At 43.9% G+C, this 27467-nt stretch overlaps 1 protein-coding gene across 1 annotated transcript in view; it reads left to right on the top strand.

Annotated features, from left to right (window-relative positions):
- Positions 1 to 27467, top strand: part of BANK1 (B cell scaffold protein with ankyrin repeats 1) — a 533405-nt gene that overhangs the window by 219957 nt on the left and 285981 nt on the right. The window contains exon 7 of the mRNA XM_088453252.1: positions 22633 to 22829. Coding sequence (XP_088309378.1) covers positions 22633 to 22829 — 197 coding nt within the window. The remainder of the gene's footprint in view (positions 1 to 22632; positions 22830 to 27467) is intronic.

The following is a 27467-nucleotide window of genomic DNA, read 5'->3' on the forward strand; positions in this document are numbered from 1 at the left end:
CACATTCCCTCAGGCCTCCACACATACCAAACAAATTTCCCCACATACCCCCTAGACCTACTCACATGCCCCTTATAACCTTCCCATATGCCAGCAGACCTTCCTGTAAACCTCAGACCTATTCACATTTCCCTTATGTGTCCATTTCTAAAGTACAATTCTATTGATTATTGTATATTGTTTCCTCCACACATGCCCAACAGACGTCCCCCACATGTCCAACACATCCTTCCAGATATCACCCACAGCTCCTCAAATGCCTTTCACACCTCCCTCACTTACCTTTACTTTTGGAGCCTACAAACTGTGGTGCAGAGGAAGCAAAGTGAGCACACTGTACTCCCTCCACCTCCATAATGCTGCAGGTACTCATTTTGTTGTGTGTAGGAGCTCATGTGATGAGGAAGTGGCTGCTACAGGTCCAGAGCTTCTGTAGCTGGAAGCCACATTTGCAGGTTCAAAGAGACACAAGCATCTCGAGAACCACTGGTTGCCTGTAGTTGGTCTACAAGTTTCTGGCTTTTTGCAGCAGTCAGCTTGGAAGACAAATAGATAGCAGGCATTATATATGACTGTAGCATCTATGTAGATAGTTTATGTGCATTGTCATGTAATAGTAAGATGAGGTAGTGTACCTTTAAGGATCATGCAGCATAGAAGGACATGTGATCAGGAAGTGGAGGGATATAGAAGGAGTAAGAGAAAGGAGAACAGCTATGAGGAGATGATGTCTTTATCTACCTGTACTAATGGAAGTATTACATACAATAAATAAACTACATAAACAGCATACTTGATGAGTCATTGCTATGAAGAAAGGTACATCAGGATATAACAATGACAGAAGACTATCAATTAGGGAAGCCAATCCTGGAATCCTGGGATTTAGCCTCAACAGATCCAGGATTTTAATCCTGGAATTTAAAGCAGCAATCCCAGGATTTTGGGATTAGTAAAATTAGAAAATGTGTAAATCGGAGGCCGAGCTGGTGAGAAGCAGGCATCTGCGGCTTCCGTCTGACACATTTATCTGAGTCTCTCTGCCAGCTGGCTTATTAGAGCATGCCTGCAGTCTACACCTTAATGCTGGGTCTAGTAGCTGTGGTTGAGTCTTCACAGGCTCTTGAATTGGGAGTCCGCAGGTCATTTGCTGGCTCTTGTTCTGACGTTCTTCTGGCGTCTGGCAGTACCTGGACTTCTCAGGACATCAGGTAACCACTCCACTTGCAGTGATTAACAGCCAAACAGGTGAGCCTTCTCAGTGTGGCCCCCATCCATATACCATTGCTGAATGGAAGTACAGTTCAATCCCGGGATTGAGATTTTTTAAATCCTGAATCATAGGATTATAAACATGTGACGGGATTGGCTTTACTTCTATCAATCTCCACGGCTGGCATGATCAGACAGCAGAAGCAGTGTTAGACCCAGGCAGTTGGTCAAATACCCACCCCTGTGCACTATTTAGATACCTGGAACTGAAGGGAAGTTGACGCAATTGCTCCATATGTGCAAACTTTGACTTGCAGGTTCGAGTAGCTGTTAGCAGGAACAATATTTGAGACTACAAAGAAAACAGAAATACTGTACCTACTAATTTTTAGGGGTGTAGATATTTTGGCAAAGTGATAATTATTAACTAATTTATCTCCTGTGGTTGGTGCATACAGTGCATGCACAGATGACAATTTAGGCATTTTTGTGTATCTCCCTCCTAATCTGAGTAATACACATCTCAGTCAGATCTGTCTTTCTATGACATAAGGTGTTTCTGGGCATAAATTGAGCATCTGCAGTCGTGTGTACCAGGAAGGGAAGCCTGTTTCTAATGGAACTCTTGTACCTACCATGGGGCTGGTACAAGTTCAAATATTAATGATGACGGTTGTGGCTGCTGGTGTAAGGTCAAAGGGCAGCACAGGTTTCCGCTTGCAGATGCACGAACTCCTGCATTAACCCTATGTATACTTTCATTAGCATAAAGTAGTAAGGGATCTATTTACTAAACAGTGTTAGGAGACAGAGTGAAAAGTGATAAGAAAGTGATAAGGTGCCAGCCAATCAGCTCCCAACTGTCATTTTTCAAACACAGCCTGTGAGATGGCAGTTGGGAGCTGATTGGCTGGCACCTTATCACTTTTCACTCTGTCTCCTAACACTGCTTAGTAAATAGACCCCTAAATCTGCTTTCCGCAGCTGCTCACATCTACAGCTACTTTCTGTGTGACTCAGAATCAGCCCCTATAGCATCAATAACGCCATCTACAGACAATAGTTATGTGTATACCAAAATAAAGAAATTCATATCTTGTAGAAATTAAAAATATGTTTCCTAGTATAAAATAATGCACAGGGGCCTGATTCTGAGTTGTACAGTATTGCACATCTGCAGGGAAATACCATACAACTAATATGCTAATGCAGCAAGAGGCATCTGGTGTAATAGAAGCCTTATGACTGCATTGCAGATCCTAGTGCTGTGTCCTAAGGTGCAACATCAGATTTTCTGCGAGACCATTGGCTATCTGAGTAACCCTGAGGTTACTCAGATTGCCACTCACAGCTCTGTAGCCAAGGCCAGAAAATCTGCGTTGGAAGATGCAGACTCTGGCCTCGGCCCTCCCAGGAAATGGGGATGACGCCACCATTTTCTGAAACAGAGGCCAGCATTGCCTACTCCCCGCACCAAAGGGCCGTCAATCAGGTTGCAGCTTGGGGGTACTGCAAGCAATCTCTCAAAGGAAAAGCTGCTCGTGTGCAGTACAGATCCTGTTAATCTCTAACTTTATTTCTGAGAAGTCTGGAAAGCTCCTACAGATTGTTAATTATATTCAAATATTATAAACTAGCTGGGATACTCGGCGTTGCCCGGGTTGAATACTGGACCCTGAAGTACACCTCTAGCCTACATTTGTTTGCATTGTCCTCGCCTATAACCCCATTCCATTGATCCTGAAAAGGATCCCACTGTTTGCTAACATGCATGCAAACAGTGGCATAACTACCGTGGGTGGAGGGGTGCAGCTGCTATAGTGCCCGAGCTGCCTCTGTGGCCCACAACTCCCCTGCACCCAGTCACACACACAAGGTGGGCCGATCCAGGCAGGTCCATCGATGGGGGTCCGGGAGCCATCGTTGTTGATTTGGTGCCAGCCCACCAGTTGATTACAGTAGGCACACCAATAGGCAGACGTGGAGAGACAGTGCCACTGGTCGTGAGGCAATCAGAGTTAGTGGACCAGCAGCCAATCAGCAGTGGCAGCTCCTGATTGGCTGCTGGTCCGCAAGCTCCGATTGGTCCCTTGCCAGATTCATATTGTGCTGGCACTGTCGATCCATGTCTGCCACTGCCTGACGGTGTGCCAGCTGTAATTAGCTGATAGCTGGCAACAAATCCACACCTGCTGGCTGCTGAAGGCACACAGGGGGAGGCGAGAGGGAGGTGAGTTGCTGGGGGGGACATAATGTGTAAGGGGCATTACTGTGTGTGATAATGTTATAAGGAGCATTACTGTGTGCATAATGTGTAAGGGACACTACTATTGTGTGGAATAATGTGTTATATTTGTCATTACTACTATGTGGCATAATCTGTAAAGGGCATTACTGTGTGGTATAATGTGTTAGGGGTAGTTACTGTGTAGTGTAAGGGGCATTACTGTATGCATAATGTACAAGGGGCACTGCTACTGCATGGCATAATGTGTATAATGGGTACTACAGTGTGGTATAACCTAAATGGGCTCTGTGTGAGGGTAAATGTATGTGGGCTTTTTTTTTACCTGCGGGGGGTAGCTTTTAAGATCTTGCTATGTAGCCCCCAAAGTTCTAGTTATGCTCTTGCATGCAAACACAGAGGGTTTACTAATATAAATAGTCACTTTAAAAGGGCCTAACTCTGGATTTTATATGAAACTGCATGAGTCATAAAGTTTGACCCTTGCTCAGACTGTGAAGTTTAAAAGATACATTTGTAGCTTTCACACAGGTTTTTGGCAGACTGCCAATTTCCACTTGAGCCAGCCCAGAATCTATTTAATTCAGGAGTGTACCCATTATTAGAGATTGTGTGTGGCCCTGACGAAGTTCAAACCTAGGCAAAAACCTAATCATGGTCAAATTACACCACCATGCCAAATTTAGTGGAGCTAGGTCCAAAACTCTGGCCATGCATAAAGGACAAACAGTCAGACAGACACGCTTTCATGATTATTATATAGATATCTCTGTTTGAAACGGTATAATACATTATATTTTCACTATACTTCTGTCTCACTTTCCCTTATCCACGATCCTTTTCTTCTCTCACACTGAAATACTAGGTTCTTTGCCCCCTTCTTTCGTGAATTTAAGCTCCTCATTATTTATTCAAGAAATGACTGCATGAAAATATTACAGTTTGAAGGAGGTATAACTCAAAGCATGGATGCTTGCATTAATTAATTTCTAAGAAGCATATACAGTATTTATAAAAGAAGCATATACAGTATTTATAATCTAACGCTATCTTGCTAAATCATCTATTTCCCCACTATTTCCCTGTATCATATCCTGTTTTGGTTAGAGAAACACTCATTTCACAGTTATTATATATATACTGTAATATAGTTGCAGAGTAAACAAAAGTATAACTCTTAAGACTCCAATAAATGTTCTCTATATTCTAATCATAAATATGCAACATTTCTGTAATATTGTAGATTATAGTACTTGTTATGTCAGGTGGTATCCTAGTAATGTAAGAGGAAGTGTAGCCTCCAAGGCCATCTGAAAAAAAAGTAAAGCGCGCCATAAGCCTATACTGACAATATTGTAACGATCATAGTGACTATTGATTGTTCCAGGGGAAAAAAAATCCTGAAATACAGCAGTTCTTAATCTGTCAAGTGATTGTTGGCCTACGAATTATAAGTGGCTTTTGGTCTGATTGCTTCTGCTTAATTAACATTCTCTGTGTTATCGATCACTGGGATGGTACCTGAAAAGGAATAGCATAGTCACTAAATGTGACTATGTACATTTTATTTTATTTACAAGCTGTTAAATTGTTTATGCTGATTATACATTAAACACCAATGTAGTGTGTATTTTTAAATTGCATTGTATTCACATGTTGCATTCATTTTATTAGAGGACCTTGAAGTTGAAAATTGCAAATTGTTTCTAATTAGAGATAAATAAACCAATTCAGCAAGTTCAGTCATTTTTTAGATGTTGCCTGGTGTGAACCTCATAAATACATGTCATGTATTTAGCTGGTTGCACCAGGGATTTAATAAACCAAAAAAACAGTGAGCACAAGAAAGTAATATTAAAAGTCTACAACATCCCAAAAGTTGTTCTTTACTTCTACATATAGCAGGGTGAAGCTAGCTATGAGACTTATGTTAGCATTCGGCATGATTTTTCTGAAGTGGAAAGGCCCGATATTTGCAGTACACACTATACAATTTAAATTTAAAAGCTGCCGAATTTCAGGCTTATGGATTGATAGTTTGCATATGTCCGCCTACAAGGAGATGTAATCAGGAAAATTCACAGGATATACACTATGGTCTGATTATCATCCCCACGCAGTACACAATTGGCCTGATTCCCTACGGAACGCAACTGCAAATGCAATAGTATGCTAATTCATTGTGATCGCAATGCCACTGCAGCACTACATAAGGACGCCCACTTTACCGGAATACAAATTACCCGGCAGCGGCAGGCCGACACGGCAGAAAATCCCGATCATCCGCAGGTAAGTATGCTCTAACCTAAGCTAACCCCCTAACCCTAACCCTCCTTAGGGGTGACTAACCCTAACCTTCCCCCAGTGCCTAACCCTAATCCCTCCTCTAGGTGCCTAAACCTAACCCCCCCTTCCCCGCTGCCTAAATCTAAGTCCCCCGGGGGGGTGCCTAACCCTAAGTCCGCCCCGTGGGTGCCTAACCCTAACCCTCCCTCCCCCTAGCCTAACCCTAAACTCCCGGGGGGATGCCTAACCCTAAGTTCCCCCCGGGAGCCCCTAAACCTAACCCTCCCCCCCCCACGGCTGTCTGCAGCGGCGACCGGCATCACTTCGATCGGGATGCCGGGCGCCAGTCTCCTGGCGTCGGTAAATTGACAGGTGTCTACAATCAGACGCCTGTCATTTAACCCTCGCCGGGATAAAGCAGTCGGGAAGCTGGCTGTCGGGCTTACGTGCGCTGGCTTCCCGATTGCATACCACTTTCCCTTATACACATCTGTAATGTTTAGCAAGACTGTGAAAACATCGGTACAATCGAGTACCATCTCAGCCTCATGCACACTTGCACAAGGTCAGACCTAACTCAGAAATTGCTAACTTTATCGCACGCTATCAGGCCTCAGACTGCGTAGGGCATCACAGGGGATAATTTATGCACGCCTCTGCAACAGCTTTCAAACGCACTGGCACACCTGCGTTTCCTCGACCACCCCCCTGTCACCTCCCACAAACACTTCCTGTCACTCTGCAATGGGACTGCGTAGTCACTGCGATCGCAGTCCCGATCGCAGTGGCCGGCTCACGCACGCGCACTGTGATGCTTGCGCATGCCCAGAATGAATGCAACAATCGGCCAATTGCATTACTTGTTGAATCAGGCCCAATATTGGGACCTTTTTACCAATATCTTCTGGCAAGTCTAACAATCGAAGGAGAGCATTTGTGGCCATTTTTTAACCATGTATCAATGAAATACTGAAACACTTTTACCCACTGCACAATAAAACAGGCCGATCACCCAATTATTGCCAAATCGTCCCAATAATTGCATGGAAACTATTTTACTACATTTTGTTCACTGCCAGCTGATATACTGACACTGACAACTGTGAATATGTATAGCACACAATTTAAGTAATGTCACAATTATATTTTAGACACAAATAGGATCAATTATAGAGTTTAGAATATGTGAGAGTTTAGCATTGTGTTCTTCTACGCAGCATAAGACTTTTCTCTGTGTAAGAAAAGCTTTAGTGTTTGCGGCTGGTACCTTTCACACAGAGCGACTCCCGGATATGCGTCTATAATACTGATGTTTACCCAGATGCGTAACTAGGTGCCCCTATGTACCCAATGGTGAAAAATTTATATAACACATGTAAATTTGACAAGGAAGATGGGCCACCCTCAGCTCTGGGCCCCATAATAGCTGCACCCCTTGCACTTATGTTAGGCCAGGGCAAGTTGAATAATGGTGCCCCCCCCTACATACACACAGCAAAATATATATGCGCTGCAAAAAATGGTGGTCACATACTGAAGGGGCATGGCCACTGAAAATGGGACATACCAACATGACACGCCGCCAATTTCTTGTCACTTTGGGAACATTCCTTTCCATTCCATATGCACCTTACCTCTATGGTAAACCTCCATGGGAAGATGGTATCTTCAGTTGGTATTCACTATTCATGTAGGTCACATAGTCCGGAAGATGCCTGCTTATGTAGGAATATTAACAAGGTCATCATCATACAACAGCGGTTCAACCAGACTTGTTCCCCCTATGTAACTTCCTTCCCCCTGCATCTCTCAGCCACACAATCTCCCCCTGCATCATCTCTCAGCACACCATCACCTCTCCATCACATCGTCTCTCAGCACACCATCACCTCTCCATCACATTGACTCTCAGCACACCATCACCTCCCCCCTGCATCATCTCTCAGCACACCATCACCTCTCCATCGAATTGTCTCTCAGCACACCATCACCTCCCCCCGCATCATCTCTTAGCACACCATCACCTCCCCCCTGCATCATCTCTCAGCCACACCATCACCCCCCCTGTGTCACCTCTCGGCACACCATCTCCTCCCCACCGCATCATCTCTCAGAACACCATCACCTCCCCACTGTGTTGTCTCTCAGCCACACCATCACCTCCCCCTGCATCATCTCTTGGCACACCATCACCTCCCAACCGCATCTTCTCTCAGCACACCATCACCTCCCCACCATGTCATCTTTCATCCACACCATGAGGACAGGTGAATGAGGCACTGAATTTTGTGGGCTTGTCAAACTTCCACTTGTGTATTTGATGGACACAGACATTGATGATACTGGATCAGAACCTCTATATACCCCTGCCTATACCTTCTAATATCCTACCTATAAACCTCTAAGGATGACGCTAATTTGCATATGCAGTCATACAGTAAATAAAGACTTAAGACCTGGAATCTGTGGTTCCAAAGCACAAGTATTATTCAGGTAAAAGTACAGTCAGTTACACGCTATTGATCCAGACAAAATTCAGTGCAAAGGAATTATACAGACCCAAGTACAGTATACATACGCAGCACATTCTGGTCCAGATGTTAGGCATCAGCAAGAAACCCCTCAGTCAGCATTCAGCAAGAAGACTAAAAACCCAGTGCTTGAGCACACATATTTATACCCCCCCTGAATAGACAGGACAATAGAGAAGTTTCTTGCTTATGCCATTGGTTCACAGCGGGGAAGCATCTGTTACAGAGCGTTTAACAGGCTGGTTCAAATAGACTTATCCCAACCTCTAACAACTGGGGGTCTCTGCCCTCCCGCCCCCATGCAACAACCTAACAGTTGTTCATAATATACATTTTGTTGCTTGAGGTCTCTGCGGTCCATAAGTTGAGAATGCATGATGCGATCTCCACACCAATAATACCAGAATTCTGTTGAAAGAGTACGCATCAATACGAAACCAAACACGGCTTTCTTAGCATGTATAAAACCTTAGTTATCAAATATCTTTATTTCACAGCATTTATACTAACTGAACCAACTTAAATCTTATACCTTAAAGCTTATTAAACCTTTTATGTGGATATGTAATGTGAGTATGCGGGGTTTGATATAAAGACGCTAGTTAACTTGGGGCAGATGCGTGTGCATGAAGGTAATAAAACAGTGTTTTCATACAAGTTCTTATGCATTCGCTAATATGCAACTAGTTAACAGTACAATTGTGCGTATTAATGTGTGTATGAGGAATGGTGCACTTAAATCTCACTTACTAAGTGAACACCTAGCAGTGTTGAATGCTGAGCCTTATAGTTCCACATGCCCCTTCTCTCAGCAGCCCCCACCTTTCCCAGGCTCAAAAGAAAAGGCCCTTTATTCTCCCAAACTTTTGTGTGGATGCAAATTAGCCCAGCTACAAGACCCAAACCTAAGACAGCACTCTTGGCTTTGAAGTTATTTCACTGCAGGAAGCCTGCTAATGTAAGGTGTGTATTCTAGCCGGGCCACATGGAGTGAGAGCAGACGTTATCCAGGAAGCTTATCTACACAGGCTAGTTGTCACGTGGCCATTTGCTCTGTTCAGCTAATGCAATCCAATTTTGACATACTGTAAAGCCATTTCTGAAATATATCCTTTATAATACGTAAAGTCATGAAATGGGCTTTTGGTGAATCGCCGCAACTTATGGTGATGGTCACGGGTGCAATCGCATGATGCTAATAGTATTATTGCCACAAGTACTAAAGTGTGAGTTTATCTAAAATGGCGCTTAGGCGGCCATTCGCAAAATGGCATCTTGCGGCCAGTCGCAAGAAGGTGTCGCTGCGATTCAATTTTAAACTGATCTTGTCTCAGCCAATAATCCAGTTTCGACAACATGCACACACTGACACACACACATACACACACTGACACATACACACAAACTGTCAAGGCCTACACAGACCAGGTAAGGAAGAATCACTCTGTCACCCGGCGTCAGCTCTCAGTATACACAATGGGAAGACTGCCTGGGAGGGGCTGCATGCTTCTGCTGCAGCTTCCCCTACAGTCAGCCCAGCCAGCACCAGCAGCCTGCACAGTTGCCTGCTCTTTATAGTGACATCAAAATCTTTGGTCCGGTGCAATGGTGGCAGGGGGGGGCGGTGCAGGTACAATGCCCTGGCCCATATTGCATCTGCTGGACTTGCCAAGGCACCCAGAGCACATGCCCCCTTGACCCCCCCTGGTTACGCCACTGTGTTTACCTTGTTGTATGACGTTGGATGGATAAGAGAGGGCAGCAGTGGGCGTCCCTATGCTCGGCTTTGCTTTAAAAGGCATTAGCATATTTTCACAGCTGCATTCTGTTCAAAGCTGCTGTGATTGCATTAGTATAAATCTCTGAATCAGTCCCTAAGACCGCATGTGTGGTCATGGTACACAGGTGTCACGCGGCCAGGCTCCAGATGCATGTTACGCCAAGAGGCTTTTCACAAGGAGATAATCTTTGATAGACAAAGCTCTCCCTTATTACTTTAAGAGATTATTATTCTGAGTACATGTTGCCATCCTATGCTTATCCTTACCACTGTATCCTGCAGCTTGTGCTGATCATTTTTGAGATTTGGGGATGTTTGAGTTTTGGGAAGCATGCAGGCAGATATTTTAGCAATAAGAATATAAGGGTTTTGAAGTCCTGACTTTCCTGTATCTGTTTCCAGCCTCCCCTCTTCTAGTCTAGTTATACCCCAGTCCAGCATGGCACCAACTTAGGAATCTTTGTTCTGGATGGACCACATATTCTGACAAAATCAACTAAGAAATTTGCTTATTTCTGTAAATTATTTGACTATAATCCTCTATTTATGCTCTATTGCCCTATTGGGTCCCATTGTACACTCCTAGGGCCTGATTCAGAGCCACATGCAATCCACAAGCAATGCGGATGTTACCGTAGCTGAGCGATTATTAGCAACAGAAACCCCTACGATCCAATGCATTACACAGAGTGTACGCACAAAGGTGCTGTTGCTATCGGAACAGAGAGTATCACAAATGGGGCGGCAAAGTAATGGGCATTCCTGGGCGGTGACTGGGAGGTGGTCTGATGTATTAGGGTACTGTCGCGGGTGTGTCAGTGAAAGTGGCTACGTTCCCAGGTGCAGAGCCACAGCCGCAGAAGCCATGCTCAGACCGAGAAACTGCACCTGTAATAGGGCTGATGCCAGTATACTGTAGATGGTGTACGCGGCGGTGATACTAGCATTAGTATATTATCACAGCAGTGACTCCAGTAACAGATGCAACAGCAGATGCAGCAGCACCAATATTGTTAGGGTTCGGCTGCTGTTAGGGTTAGACTTATAGTTTGGTTTACCTTAAAATACCACTGTCGACATTTTGACTGATGACATTCAATATGTCGACATTGAGAATGCTGCGATGTTAAAGGTCGACATAGTGAACATGTCAATATCCTGAATGTCGACATACATACAACATTGACATTCTGCTGTTGACATTCTGAATGTCAACATAATATACTGCACCTCCTGATTACACTATTATGTGTCATTACAAAGGGCAAAGGGTCTGCTGCAGAATACTGTGCTAGTTGGTATAGGCCAGTTGGCCGTATATGTATATATACTAGGGATGTGCAGGCTCGGATAGGTTCGAGTTTGCACGTGGAGTTCGGATTTAACCTATCCGAGCCTGCACATCCCTAATATATACATGGGAAACCCATATTACTTGCTAGTGGTTAATGAAAGCTATTAAAAAAACTTTTTCCATAATAGTGAATAATGATGCCCTAAGCAATAGTAAATTACTGTACTTTTAATTGACTGTTTACGAATGCTCCACTGACACTAATGGTGCCTTTTTTGGCATAGATGGCCTGATTCAGAGCCGTTCGCTATGACAGAGCGCTCGCTCTGAATCAGGGCCGGGCTTCTTTTTCTTTTGGAGCAGCCTATTGGCCGCTCGCATAGCTGTTGGTGACCACCCACAGCTATAGCGAGCAGCCATGATGATGGTCGCCATGGTCAAGACCATAGCGACCATCAGGCTTGTGACGAGACCCTTGTGGTAAGGTCTCGTTCATTGCAAGCCCCAGGGAGCTTTCGGCTCTATCAGAGCCGGAAGCTCTCCACTGACATCACTTGTGATGTCAGTGGGGCCGCCCCAAAATGGCAGGTGTTCTCATGGGAACGCTTCCATTTGGGCAGCCACCCCCCCGGCCCGCCCACCGCTGGCTCCGTCGTGCGCATGCGCTGTAGGCCACCATAGACCCGGTTGCGAGTGCTCAGCGCTTGCGACAGGGCCTGAATCTGTATATATATTAAGACTGCAACGGATGAGCTCCATTTGTCCTCCACAATGATGGGAGGGGGATTGGGAGGTGACCCCATAGAAGTTAGTAGCTGCTTATCAGTATGATAATCAAGCATTAGGGTCATTCCGTGTCAAGTGGACCAATTTTGAAAATCGTCCCCACTTGACCATCTCCAATTTTGATGAATTTTTGCATGAAGGTTGGTGTATTTGTAGAACTAACTTTGGCAAAGTTTCCGGTCACAGTACGCAATAGTAGTGGAGTTGTGGCCCTGGTACTGGAGGTAGGTGAAACTGTCACCAACTCCACGGTGCACAATCAGCAGTGTTCAAGTAATTGCTGTGGCAGATCTATGAGACCAGAAGTTGTGAAAGTGCACATGCTTATACTACTTTTGATGCTGATTTAAAAAATTGCTTCCTCAAGGCTTTCAAAAAATTACTTTTTTGACAGTATGAGGCCAAAGTCGGACAAAAAATCTGTTGTGTAAAACTTTTTCTGGAATTCAGCTGCCCATGGGGCCTATTCATTAAACGTAAAAATTCAATGGAGATAATTAGCTTCAGAACTCTCATGGAGTTCTATCTAATTATAGGTGGAATTCATCATTCCACCTCTCCATAAGTATCTATTCCGAAAAGCTGTCATTTTTGCGATGACAGCTTTTCGGGAAATAGATACTTTTCCCTCTCTACACTACCTTATCGCATCTGGAAACAGTGCTGCGCATGCGCTGTTACATCTGTAAAACCAGCGCATGCGCAGCACTGCCTACAGATGCGTTAAGTTTCATACCCCCCCCACGACCCCCTCCACCCCTCTCCCCCCTCCGCTCCCCTTCCCCCCGCCAACTTACCTGTCCGCGCAGCAGCCTCCGGCTCCGTCCTGCTGGTCTGTCATGTGGTTTCCCAGCCGACCACATGACAGATTAGAAAAAAAAAAACATTTTTTTTTCTTTTTCTAAACTTTCTTGTGCTCTGCTGGGGAGCACACATGTCCGACCAGCCTCCGGAGCCTGAGGACGGAGCAGAGCGCCAGAGGGACTCGTCGGGAGACCTGCACACGCTGATACAGGTAAGTGGATTCTGCTATTCGCCACCTCACAGTGGCGAATAGTAACTGCATCAAATTCCGAAAATTGATAATTTTCGGAATTTGATGAATACCATAATTTCCACATCCCCATACTAATGTATGGGGAGTGTGGAAATTAATGCAGGGGAACTTAGCAAGGAGATATCTGTGATATCTCCTGTGTTAAGTCTGTTCATGAATACCAAAGTAACGTTATTTAAGGAAAATGTCCTTAAAAACGTTATTTTAGTGTTGATGAATAGGCCCGTGTATCTCCAAAGGAAAACATTAATGTACCTTGACATTAGTATAGCTAACTATCCAAGTGGACACCATCACAATCATACAATAACACACTTTAAAGTCACTTAGTTCCTGTAATAATGTCATTTAAAATGCTTTCACACATTTTCCACCATCTTTGAAGTCCAATAGCAAAAAAGAAGAATAACCAATTTTCTTGAAACTGCATTTATTAAAAAATAGCGGACTTTAAACTACAACATATATTGTTTCTAGATAGGCATTTTGCAGCAGAAGGGAGAAAAACGGTTTTAAAGTTAGGTCAACATTTTTAAAATGAGCACTCAAAGTTGTATAGCTGTGCCTAATTACAAGATTCAAACTCTCATTGCCTTATAGTGACAGCCATTTAAACATGCCTCGTTGTCCATAATATTAAGTGCTGCTTATGCCGAAAGTGACCTAACTTTAAAGTCTGTTTCTCCCTTCTGAGGCAAAATGCCTATTCAGAAAAAATATTATATTGTAGTTTAAAGTCTGCTCTTTTTAATGAATGTTGTTTCAAGAAAATCGGCTTTGCTTCTTTTTTGCTATTGGACTTCAAAGATGGCGGAAAATTTAACGCTCAATTTGTGAAAGCAATTTTATATGACATCAACACAGGAACTAAGTAACTTTAAAGTGTGTTATTTTATGATTGTTATGGTGTCCACTTGGATAGTTAGCTATACTAATGTCATACTAAAATAATGTTCAAGATGGTCAAGTGGGGGCCCCTGGACCACTTGACATGGAATGACCCAATATCCCTATAGAAATATCCTGGTGTCCAAATATGGGTGAAGATCTCCCCCAACCTGGCTTTCATAAATTCAGGAGCACCCACATTGAGGGTCCCCACTTTGAAATGATGGGGCATCTTACCATTTAATTTTAAATTGTTTTACGGTAAACATAAGTTTTCCGTATCTCAATGGGAGGGCTCCATTTGCCCTATCACCTTCATTATGAGGGTGACAGGGCACCCACATTTGAAAAAGGATAGTCAAGACAATATTTCCCTGCTCTACAGAAAACACGTTTTTTAAGTGTGGGCAGTAAGGCACTAGTGCAGGGTTTCCCAAACTCGGTTCTCAAAGCACTCTAACAGTCCAGGTTTTAAGGATATCCATGTATGTGCTGAGATGGTATAATCAAACTGACAGAGGTACTATTTAAATCACCTGTGATTAAGCATGGTTATTCTTAAAACCTGGACTGCACTAGCTCATGGCCCCTATGCAGCTATTGTCTGGCTACCACATTATTCTTACCCACTGTAAGCATTTATATGGAGATGGTGCATATTAGCCAAAAACAAACACCCAATTTGCATTATCATTTTTAAGTACAGATTTTGGTGTGAGAACTCCACATGTAATTCTGGTTTGTACAATTTTGGAAAGGTTAGATTAATGTATTCCTTTGAAGTGTTTACAAAAACAAAAAGACATTTACTTTTAGTTGACTTTCTTGAAATATCAATAAAAACACTATTTTGGTCTTTTGGTAAAATTTTACTTGAAGTGATATTTTTTGCAATGTCTTCAGAAAAACACAGGTATAATTTGTGTAAGTGCTGCATAAAGAAAATGGTAAAATTGAGCCAATTGTGAAATTCAGCCAAGGAGCAAGAAAAGCCTGTACTGTTAAGTGTTTTTTTATTATTTTTCCGTGTATACTAGATGAGTAGTATTTCTGCTGTATAAAATAAATTTATGTTGTTTTATTGATAATTAAAAGTGTATATGCTTGTTGCACATATACTAAATGTTTTACAACATGGACACAAGTGAGATGTAAGTGTCTGTACCATGTGATTGGTGTAAACCAGAGCATTTGCTACTGTTGCCCACTGTAACACATCTCAAGCTCAGCATATCAGTGGAAATTTGTGCATGTAAACTTTAGAGCAATGCTGCATACACACGGGACGATCTATTCAGCGTTCGATATCGCTGAACGATCTCCATTGAAATTCCCGGTGTGTTGATTGAATGATATCATTCATCCACACAGCAACAATATCACCCACGACCAAAGAACAACGACCATTCCCACCTGCAGGCACTGATAGATATCGTCCAGGTTGGTCTGCATGCATGGAGGATTATCAATATCGTTATCATCCATGCGGCATCGTTGGCCATTGGTCAATCGTTGGCAGCATAAAAATGAACGATATGAATGATTTAATGATGAACGATATTGTTATCGTTGATATCGTTCATGAAAGTTGTACCGTGTGTATGTAGCATAACTTATACCTATTTTGCAACCAACTCTATATTTGCCCCATAATGTCACTGTAACCTGCTACCCCCTCGTCATTTACATAATCACAGGTGTAAAAAGGCTACCACTGCCCACATGATCAGCACACTCACCTCCTTCCTCTGCAACCCTGCCAATGACCAGAGCCGTAACTAGACTTTTTGGTGCCCTGTGCCAGAGACAGCATTGGCGCCGCCACCCCCCGACCTTTTTTTAAATAGGGACAAAATAGTGCACCTGAAAAGGGGCCATGGCTTCATGAGGAAGGGCCAGGGAAGAGATTGGGGTACTCCTGGGGCAGCTAGGAGATGCTGGGGATAAAAGAAGAGGAAGCTACAAGGGAGATTAATAATAAACAAGAAAAATGACAGACCCAAACAGCGCCCCCTGCCCTGCGATGCCCTGTGCCATGGCACAGGTCGCACTACCCTAGTTACGGCCATGCCAATTACGTTACTGTCTTATAAACAGAGTATGCCTGGACAAGCAGGAGCTAAACTGTTGTCTTACTTTTGTCTGTTAAAGTAGCTAAAACATATCTCCCACACATACCTCCCAATTGTTCTGATTGGACAACTCTGATTTGAACAGTCAAGATTTTTGTTTTGAGTGCTGGCATTTTTGGGAAACGTGACTCGCATCCCTGGCCCGGACATCAATGCATTGGTGTTTAAGGTGATAGAAAGAGTGATAAGGCATCAGGGTAGTGCTTCAGAATGCTCCAGTGGCTGTGGAATGCCCTAACATGATAGGACCACACTCCCAATTTGTCTTGTTCCCTTTTTGCCAAGTAGTAAACAGAAGGTAGATTAAACCTTGTTGATTTATGCTAGCCTTCTTCACTCCTGTTTTTGGAATCTGGAAATCCATAAGTGCTTTATGAATTTATGTATCTGCAACGTGAGCCTTTTACAGATAGAAATGTCAGAATACTGAGTGTCCTGCTATTTCCATTTGTTGACAGTTTGGCACATCATGCTGTATGTGTTTAGAATGTAATCAGTTACTTATTACTTCCTAGATGGTAAATACAATGACATTTCTAAGGTATTCCTTGATAATCGGAAGGTTAAAACCTTTTTATTTATTTACAGGAGAGTCTTCAACAAAATACAGCTCTACTTGTTATTTGACATAATAATAATAATAATAATAATAATAATAATAATAATAATAATAATAATAATAATAATATTAATAATGTATTGTATTTCACTTCTTGCCTATATTGAACAGCACCTTCAGAAAGCCTTCAGCCCTATCATTATGACTGATAGTGACACCCTTCCATTACTCTTCAATCACATATCACCTTTCAAGTAACTTTGAAGATTTATACTTTCAAATAGACATTAATTTGCATGGAAATAAGGGCTGTTATACTGTAAATGCTGTAAATGAGTACACTATAGATAACTTCATTCAAATGATTGCAGTATCACTCACATGACTCACTTAGGGGCCTATTCATCATAACTTAAAATTCTCTGGAGGTAATTAGGTTTAGAACTCGAATGGAGTACTACCTAATTTCCGGAGGAATTCATCATTCCTCCTCCCCATAACTATTTATTCCGAAAAGCTGTCATTTTTGTGATGACAGCTTTTCAGGAAATGGCTAGTTTTCCATGCCTGCTCTAACTTTCTGCAGCTGGAATCCATGCTGCGCATGCGCTGTTACATCCGTAAAGCCAGCGCATGCGCAGCACTACCTACAGCTGCGGTAATTCAGTGATATCTCCTGTGTTAAGTCTCTTCATGAATACTAAAATAACGGCAATTAAGGAACATGTCCTTAAAAACGTTATTTTAGTGTTGATGAATAGGCCCCTTAGTGCTTTAAAGCATAAAAGACCTGATTCAGAGACAAACGCAGTGTCGATGTAGGACCCAAGTGGACTATTTATTCAGTCTGAGCATGCATCCTGATGGTTACCACTGGGGAATGCAGAACAAATTTGGAAGCAGAGAGGGGCAATTTCAGTAGGCGCTCCTGGGTGGTAACACAGGGGTGGCTAGTAAGACATGTGCTTGTCGCAGTCAGCGACTGAGACTTTTTACGTAGTTGCACTGATTTCAGTGTCTATGTTCAGATAGACATTCTGCACCTCCAAAGAGCTGGTGCAAAGTTCGATGCATAGCGGCAGATTACAGCCACAGTGGGTGAGCTTCTATGTACAAATCCTATCTGCTGGGGCATTAGCATAAAGGAGCAGTCACGCTGCGTATAAAGTCGCAGTCATGGCCAGTGGCATAACTACAGCCCCCGCAGCCCCCGCGGTGGCTTGGGGGTGCGGAGGCTTGTGGGGTGAAGTGGCTGCAGATTCCATGCGGACCGCATGAAATCTGCAGAAAACAGCCCTCCCAAAGTGACCGCCGCCTAGGAGGAGACATATGCTAGAGGTCCTACTGGACCTCTAGCATCTGTTAGTCACCCAGGCAGGGTGGTAGTGTGGACGGCACATAAGTGCTGTCCGCACTACACTACTAGCAACAAACACACAGCCGCCGGCGTCAGCAGCCGTGTGTTTGTTTTAGCAGCCGATGAGAGTCTGTCAGACTCTCATCGGCTGCTGTGCCCACTGCGGGAGCCGGGCTTCTGGCTCCTGCAGTGCGTGATGGGACAGACGTCATGACGTCTCTCCCATCATGCAGAGCGGGCCAGCTCGGGAGGACGCAGCACGAAGGAGCATGCCAGAGCGGGGATCAAGGTAAGCTGAGTTTTCTTTTCTTTGTGTGTGTGTGTGTGTGTGTGTGTGTGTTTGGCCAGGCAGGGTGCACTGCTGGGGGGACTACCACTAAGGGCACTGCTGGGGGTGAGGACAGACTACTACTAAGGGCACTGCTGGGGGGGAGGACGGACTACTACTAAGGGCACTGGGGGGGGAGGACGAATTACTACTAAGGGCACTGGGAGGGGGACTACTACCACTAAGGGCACTGCTGGAGGACGGACTACTACTAAGGGCACTAGGGGGGGACTACTACTACTAAGGGCAGTGCTGGTGGGGAGGACTACTACTAAGGGTACTGCTGGGGGGAACTACTACTACTAAGGGCAGTGCTGGGGGGAGGACTACTACTAAGGGCACTGCTGGGGGGGACTACTACTAAGGGCACTGCTGGGGGTACTACTAGGAGCACTGCACACTGGTGGGACCACTACTGGGGGACACTGCATAGAGGGGGATTACTACTAGGGCACTGCTGGGAGGACTACTACTGGGGGCACTGCTGGGGGGACTACTACTGGGGGCACTGCTGGGGGGGCTATTACTGGGGGCGTTGCTGTGGGGGGGACTACTACTGGAGTCATTTCTGGGGGGGACTACTACTGGAGGCATTGCTGGGGAGGATACTACTGGGGGCACTGCACTGGTGGGACCACAACTGAGGACACTGCATAGGTGGGGATTACTGCTGGGGGCACTGCATAGGTGGGGATTACTGGTGGGGGACTACTACTGGGGGCATTGCTGGGGGAGGACTACTACTGGAGGCTCTGCTGGGGGGGACTACTACTGGGGGCACTGCTGGGAGGTTAGGACTGGGGGCACTATATAAGGGGGTCTACTACTGGGGGCATTATGTAAGGGGCACTGCATAGGGGGACCACTACCTGGGGTACTGCATGGGGGGGCATCAGAAAATTTTTTGGCAGGGGGGAGGAAAATTTATAGTTATGCCACTGGTCATGGCTGCTTTAGTGTCCACCGATGAATCAGACTCAAAGTCTACTAAACACTCTGCATTGTGTTTATTTGCATGTTGGTTGTACCTCCAGGGGATTAAGATCCAGAGTAAGCCAATACAGATGCAATATAACCAGGCATGCTACTACAGCAGCAGAAAGACATTTTAATGCCTCCAGTGACAACAGTGACCACGTTTATTTTCTAATATTATGAAAACATACAGTAGATGTGTAAAATGTTTCCCTCCCTTGGTGAATCTTATTTTGCTCCCATTGCTCAGCAATAGTGTCTAATAATATTATACCAATGGGATGAAGTTATAGTGCCGGCGGACGGGATGATGGGCGTCGATATACCAACACCCGAATCCTGCCTCCCGGCAAAATGCAGATGCCACAACCCCCTTAGGGATCAGGATACCCGCGTCGGAATCCCAACAGCCGGCATCCCAATCGTAAGATGGCTGAGCCAGGTAAGTCTTAGCTATGGGAAAGGGGGGGAGCAGGGTTAGGTTTAGCCACTCCCGGGGGACTTAGGGTTAGGCACCCCTGGGGAGGGTTAGGATCAGGCTCCGGGGAGGGAGAATTAGGGTTAGGCACCATCGGGAGAAGGTTGGGTTTAGGGTGCGGGAAGGGGGATTAGGGTTAGGCACCACCGGGGATGTGTTAGGGGAGGAGAGGATTAAGGATAGAATACTTACAGCCACCATTGGGATTCTTACTGTTCGGGCTGCCACTGTCAGGATTTGAGCCGGTGGCAACCGAACCGCCAGTATTTCATACCCATCCCATACTGCTGATAGGCGTATTATGATCTATGTTGTTGCTTTATTATAGTATTACATACTTTGGCTGTATTCAGTGTGCATTTTGTGATGTTTTTATTGCTTGTAAGTGGCAACCACTAAAACAGTAACCTTTATAATTTTTTGTATTTGAACAATAAATCAATAAATCCTGTTTGAATAATAATTGTTATCTACTGTCTATTCAGAATGTACAGTACTGTTTGGTTAAAAATTACTATGTCATGGTATATCAGTATGGCTGTCAGCATTGTAAGGTTTAGTTAATATCGCCAAATAGCAGCATAAAATCAACATAAATAAACATTTAAAAAAAATACATCTGGCCAAGTCAGCCACAGGTCTTTGGTAAGATGTAAAGAAGTTATTTATTGTCACCATACAATGGGCTGATTGGCTTAGCATGTAAGACCTTTGTCAAGAACCCAAAAAAATAAAAAAATTGCTAAGAGAAAAAAGTAAAACAAAATGATTACAATCTAAAAAAAGCAATTACATTTCTCATTTAACAAGCTTACCTACTCTGCCAAAACATCCAGGGGACTACTGAATTTTCAGGGAGTCCCCTATGGTCAGCTGCATATCATCCTTCCATGAGAGAAAGTATGCATTAGGAATAAAGTATGGTTCACAGAAGTAAAAGGCACACATTTATGAAACTAGCTTCACACGGGTAGACCTTGGATATTTACTGTTTCCATTTTCATCTCACCACTCCAATAATACATTAATCCTTCACCTCTATAGTAATGCATCACTGCTATAGTAAGACATTACCTTTCCTCACCTGTGTACTAACACATTTTACTCCCTCACCTCTGTAGTAACACATTTCTCTCCATTGCCCATGTTGTAACACATTCAACATTCCCCACCCTCACCTGTGTAGAAATGCAATCCCTCCCTCACACCCGTAGTAACACATTACCCTCACTCACACCTGTAGTAACTTATTCCCCTCCTTCAGCTCTGGAGAAACACATTCCCTTACCTCACCTCTGTAGTAACACATTCCCCTCACTCGCCCATGTTGTAACATATTGCCTTCCTTCACCCCGTAGTAACACATTTGACGTCCCCCTCCCTCACCTGTGTAGTAACACTTTTTCCTCTCTCACCTCTGTAGAAATGTAAGAGCAGTGCCATCGCCCTGGGCACAAGGCCGAGTGGGTAGCACCATCTCTTTACCTTTGACACATGTATTTGGTGTGTGGCAGCCTGGAGAGCCACCAGTTGCATCCTTAGGACATGCCTTGCCCCTAACTTGATGGTCCTGGCCACCTCTTCTGTGACATCATGACATCACATGTGTGGGAGCAGGATTGGGTAGAAGAGCCATAGACCCCAGCCATGGTGCTGTATCAGGAAATGTTTTTGTGCAGCTGAAAATAATGGCTGGGATCTGGGATTTTCACCGCCTAATACATGAGTCCATTTTTTATCACTTGTTATTTTGTGTTGTTTCATTTCTCTCCTGAGATTGTAGTTTCTGAGATTTATACTTTTTATTATGCATTTGACATACTGAATATACTTTATTATATGTTGGGATGAAAGTCAACTAGGCTGTGCTACTGCTTCACAAGTTTGACAGGCAGGAGAAAACATTCCACATGAAAATTTACTGCATTGAAAATTATCTGGCCAAACAGTATAATTCAAGATATTGTTATACTTCCCTTACTCAGTACAGGTTACAGCAGTAATGTAATATGCATGATGCTTCTCTGCTTTTAACCATTGTTTACATATGATAAGTCCAGACCCCAGGGGTTGGCTTTTGCAATTCTTCAGTTTGGTTACCGAGCATTATATTCCGTCATACATTATTTTTATGTGGGTGCTGCTTGTTATAATTACAAGTATAGAATGTGATATGTAGCAGAGTTCAGTTGTCTGGTACCTCTGATGATTATGTAAGCCAATATTATCTGTTTATGACTTTTCTGTTATTGTAAGGCACTTTATTTGTTACAGTGAGATGTATTATTATTATTATCTCCATATTAAGAGCAGTAATCCTTAAATATAGTGAGTGCTACATACACGGTCCCTTTTCCTCTGATGTTTGCCGTGAAGGGCTGAAACAATACAATGTATGTGCGGACCGTGATGGATCTAAACATTCATCTCTCTGAGGAAGTAATTAAATGTGAAATAAATGTATTTGTTCCTACAGAGGGAATTGAGGAGTGTTACACTTACATTCATTCTTCCTTTTCATATTCTGGAAAACAACATCATACACTCTCAAACTTGTTAAATTAATGAACACCTAAAATCTGGGTTATTGGTGTACCTAAATAAGACATCTCTTACATACTTGGAATTTGAAGTTTTTATTGGTTACAATGAACAAAACATTCCAATAAATGTAGTTTGTAAACAGAGATTAATTGCTTTCTGTATCTTGCCATTCTGTTTTAGACACCAGTTCGGAAGAAATACCTACATTACTGCATTGTGCAGCGAAGCTTGGGCTGAGAGAGGTGACGCTATCACTAATGCAAAGTCCAGCTGCAGATTATATTTGCCAACTCACCAATAAATATGGAGATGATCCAGCTACAATAGCTGAGAAACATGGCCACCTTGATATACAAGACATCATCCATCGATTAGCAGTAAGTTTGACACTTGACTAAACAGTTGTTACAATTTTTAGCTTTTCAAATTGTATATGGAAACGTCCAGCAAAGTGTGAATTAAGGGTTAATCATTTGTTTCATAGTGCTTAGCAAGCACAAATGATACATTGAAACAAAGAGATGACATTATGATAAATCTTTATGTATACACAAACATTAGAAAAAGTGTTTCTCTTTCCTTACCTAGTTTCCATTGTGTAAAGGCTCTATACTTTTTTTTTTTCCCATCTGGCTCTCAAGAACTTAGCATAGAATTCTATAGTTATGGATAATGATGACATATGATGCTTCCCAAGACTTCTAAGTATCTTCATTTGACATTCTTTGCCCACCACTGCTGTGAATTATAAATTGTGACTGAACACTCTTCTGTTAGAATAAAAAATAATGCTAAAACTATGTTGTTGAAAAAAATTATGTTTTCAGCACTTCTAAACTGCTCAGTAAATACATAGTAAACATAACTCCTATAAATGGAATATTTTAGATAGCGTTTGGCAATGCCACAAAACACAAACTGAAATGTTACACTGTTCCAAATTACGACATATATCAGCTTCATTTTTATTTTATTTTTATTTTTATTTTACAGTATCTCACTGCTTTATAGGTTGTTGTGCAAACCTGTTGTTAGTTGGGTTAGTTGGGTTTTACCAACAAGTCCTGTTTTGTCGGTCTCCTCACAGGAAACCAATAATGTTACTGTAGGGCCACAAAACATGCATTGTTTGCTTATCTAGTGAATGCAAAAGAGCAGAATTGGAGTAAGTAGATATTGCTTTATATAGATTTGTAGACTTGGGTACAGCCTGACTCATCGTTGTTGCTAAAAACATACATTTTATGTGGAGGTTAACAGTCCAACATGACTCTATTTTCCATGTGGTACAAACAGTGAGCACCTCTGAATCAGGCCCATATTTATTAATTATCGGGTTTTAGACTCTATATATACTGCATATAATTTTTTATTTTGGCAATAAGAAATGATGTACAGTATTGCTGGGAAATACCTTTAAACACACACACAGGGACAGAGGCTCCGGTAGGAACCTGTCTATGCAACGTGTAACAGCAGTCGCTAAAGTGATCCCCTTACTTCCTGCTTTGAAAATATCTTCTGAGGTCCACCCCTACATACATTCAAGTGATCTCTGAAGTTTGCAGATATCTCCAGAAAATGTGTGACTGATGTGAATGTCTCAATCTTCTCTATAAAGTGATGCGTAATATGTGTGAACTATATAAATAACTGGTAATAAATAACCAAATAATGAACAAATCATATACAGTCAGGTCCATGAATATTGGGACATTGACAGAATTTTCAGATTTTGGCCTCTATTCACCACCACAATGGTTTTGAAATGAAACAAACAAGATGTGCTTTAACTGCAGACTTTCAGATTTAATTTGAGGGTAATTACATCCAAAGAATTTGTTGATGTTCTTAAATTAAATATGTTGTTTTGAGATACAGAGGTTTATACTCCATAACCCATAACAGTCATAAAGCATTCTGGCAGTGATTTTCCAGGTTTTGCAAGTTGTTGTAAAAACAGTTTTTTTAAAATATCAACTAATTATTTCAGCAGGAGTAACGACAGAAATAAATGAAGTGGGAATATTATCCCGGGCTCTTGGTTTATGGAGTCATGTTGTAGGACCTATGGGACTAATACATGCTTTCTTAAAGACTGACAAATAACGTTTTATATTTTGTCACTGGAATACGTTTATCTAATTTTCATTACTGTTACCATGAAGCACATGTAGACTTAGGGGGTCATTCAGACCCACTCGCGAGCGGCAGTACGCTCGCAAGTGGGTCGATGTTCCCCACTGTGCATGCGCACGACGGAGGGAGCTCCGTCGTGCGCATGCGCGAGAACCGGCGAGCGACGGGCTTTCCATCGCTCGGGGTCTCGCACCAAAGGGGGCGTGCTGTCGATGTTGATTGACAGCACGCCCCCTTTGGTGGGCGTGCCTGCCAGACGGAGGCGTTCCCATGGGAACGCCTACCGTCTGAAGCCGGCCCCACTGACATCACTAGTGAAGTCAGTGGGAGTGATTTTGGCTCTGATAGAGCCAAAATCACTCCTGGCCCGACCGCAGGGTTTCCCTCGCAAGTCCGATGGTCGCGATGGTCAAGACCATCGCGACCATCTTTTTGCACGCTCGTATATGCTGTGGGTGGTGACCCACAGCTATACGAGCGTCCAGGAGGACGCTCCATTTTAATGGAGGAGGGCCCTGATTCAGAGCGAGCGCTCTGGTCAGAGCGTCCGGCTCTGAATCAGTGCCTTACACTTATATGTTAATCCAAAATGCACAAAGAATATAGAATTTGATTGCAGAAATGAACCTACAGCACCTTCTAATGCATCCTTTTTATGAATGGTTTTTGAAAGGGGTGATTGTTTTCGGGGTGGGTTTGTTTTTTATTTTATCTGTAATATACATTCAATGGTCACTTTATTATTTACATCTCTAGTACTGGATTAGGACGCCACTTTGCCCCAAGATCAGCCTGAATTCTTTCAGGCTGGATTCAGCATTGTTGATCATTTCCGGTACATGTTGACATGATCACACGGTTGCTGCAGAATTGCAAGCTCCACACTCTTGTTTCCAATATCCCATTCTACCAGCTCCCAAATGTGCTCTATTGGATTGAGATCTGGTGACTGTAAAGGGTATTGGAGTGCACTGAACTTGTCATGTTTGTGGAACCTGTATGCAGTCGGGAAGCCGGTGGACCTAAGCCCGACAGCCGTCTTCCCGACTGCTTAATCCTGGAGAGGGTTAAATGACAGGCATCTAAATCTAGACGCCTGTCATTTTACCGACACCGGGAGGCCGGAGCCTGGCATCCCGATTGAAGGGACGCCGGGCACCGAGCGCGGACTGCCGCGTGGGGGGGGGTTAGATTTAGAGTTCCCGGGGGGACTTAGGGTTAGGCACCCCCTGGGAGGTTAGGGTTAGGCTAGGGGGGTGGGAGGGTTAGGGTTGGGCACCCCTGGGGGGGACTTAGGGATAGGCACCCCCCTCGGGGAACTTAGGTTTAGGCGGTGGGGAAGGAGGGGTTAGGTTTAGGCACTTAGAGGGGGGATTCGGATTAGGCACTGGGGGGAATGTTAGGGTTAGGCACCCCTAAGGGAGGGTTAGGGTTAGGGGAGGGAATTAGGTTAGTCAATACTTACTTTAGGGACGATCGGGATCTTCACCCATGTTGGGCAACCGCTGTTGGTATTCCAACCGCCGGGCAGGCATCTGGTGGTAAATCATACCGATTCCATGGAACCAGTATGATATTACAGGTGCCTTGTGATATACTGTAGTGTGTAATTCTCCTGGAAGTAGCAATTAGAAGATGCTTATACTATGGCCATAAAGGGACCACTCTGTGTGGAGTATTTATGTTTCCTCCCACAATCCAAAAACATACTGGTTGGTTAATTGTAACCCTAGTGTGTATGTATGGTAGGGGAAATAGAATGTAACCTCCACTGGGACAGATACTGATGTGAATGACTATTCACTGTAAAGTGCAACAGAATAATGGTGATTTATAAATTACTGTTAATATATAAAATAAAGGGATGTATTGTGCCAGCAACAGCACTCAGTTAAGCCGTGGCATTGAAATTATGCTTCACTGGTATTAAATGAGCCTCAAACATTCCTCTCACCAGGGGTTAAAGTTATATTTGGAGGCGGAACCGGTTCCGCCTCCTCCAACCCACCTTACCCGGCCAGTCAGCCCTGCACCGCAGGGGCGTTACTAATGGGGGCATTACTACTGGGGTCACTACTACAGGGGGCACTACTACAGGGGGCACTACTGAGGGCATTACTACTGGGGGAACTACTACTGGGGGAACTACTACAGGGGGAATTACTATTGGGGGCACTACTCATGGGGGAATTACCACTGGGGGCACTACTAATGGGGGCATTACTAATGGGAGCATTGCATAGGGACACTGCATAAAGGGCACCACTCCTGGGGGCACTGCATAAGGGGCACCACTACAGGAGGCACTGCATAAGGGGCACCACTACTGTGGGCTCTGCATAAGGGGCATCACTACTGGGGGCACTGCATAAGGGGCACAACTACTGGGGGCACTGCGTAAGAGGCACCACTACAGTGGGCATTGCATAAGGGGCACTACTGCTGTGGGCATCATGTGTAAGGGGCACTACTGCTGTGGGCATTGTATAAGGGGCACTACTACTATGGGCATTATGTGTATTAGGGCACTACTACTGTGGGCATTATATGTATTAGGGGCACTACTACAGTGGGCATTGTGTATAAGGGGCACTAATGTGGGCCGTAACATGAATGAGGAATACTACTATGTGTTGTAATGTGACTCGGGGGCACTAAGGCCCTCATTCAGAGCCGTACACTCTGAGCAGAGCGCACGCTCTGAATGAGGGCCGCCCTCCATAATTCTGGAGCGTCCTCCTGGACGCTCGTATAGCTGTGGGTCACCACCCACAGCCTATACGAGCGTGCAGTTTGATGGCCGTGATGGTCTTGACCATCGCGACCATCGAAACTGCGATCCGGAGCCTGCGGTTGAGGTTTTCAACCGCAAGGCC

This window comes from Taudactylus pleione, unplaced genomic scaffold (assembly GCF_031769625.1).
Source record: "Taudactylus pleione unplaced genomic scaffold, aTauple2 ptg000573l, whole genome shotgun sequence".
Lineage (NCBI taxonomy): Eukaryota > Metazoa > Chordata > Amphibia > Anura > Myobatrachidae > Taudactylus > Taudactylus pleione.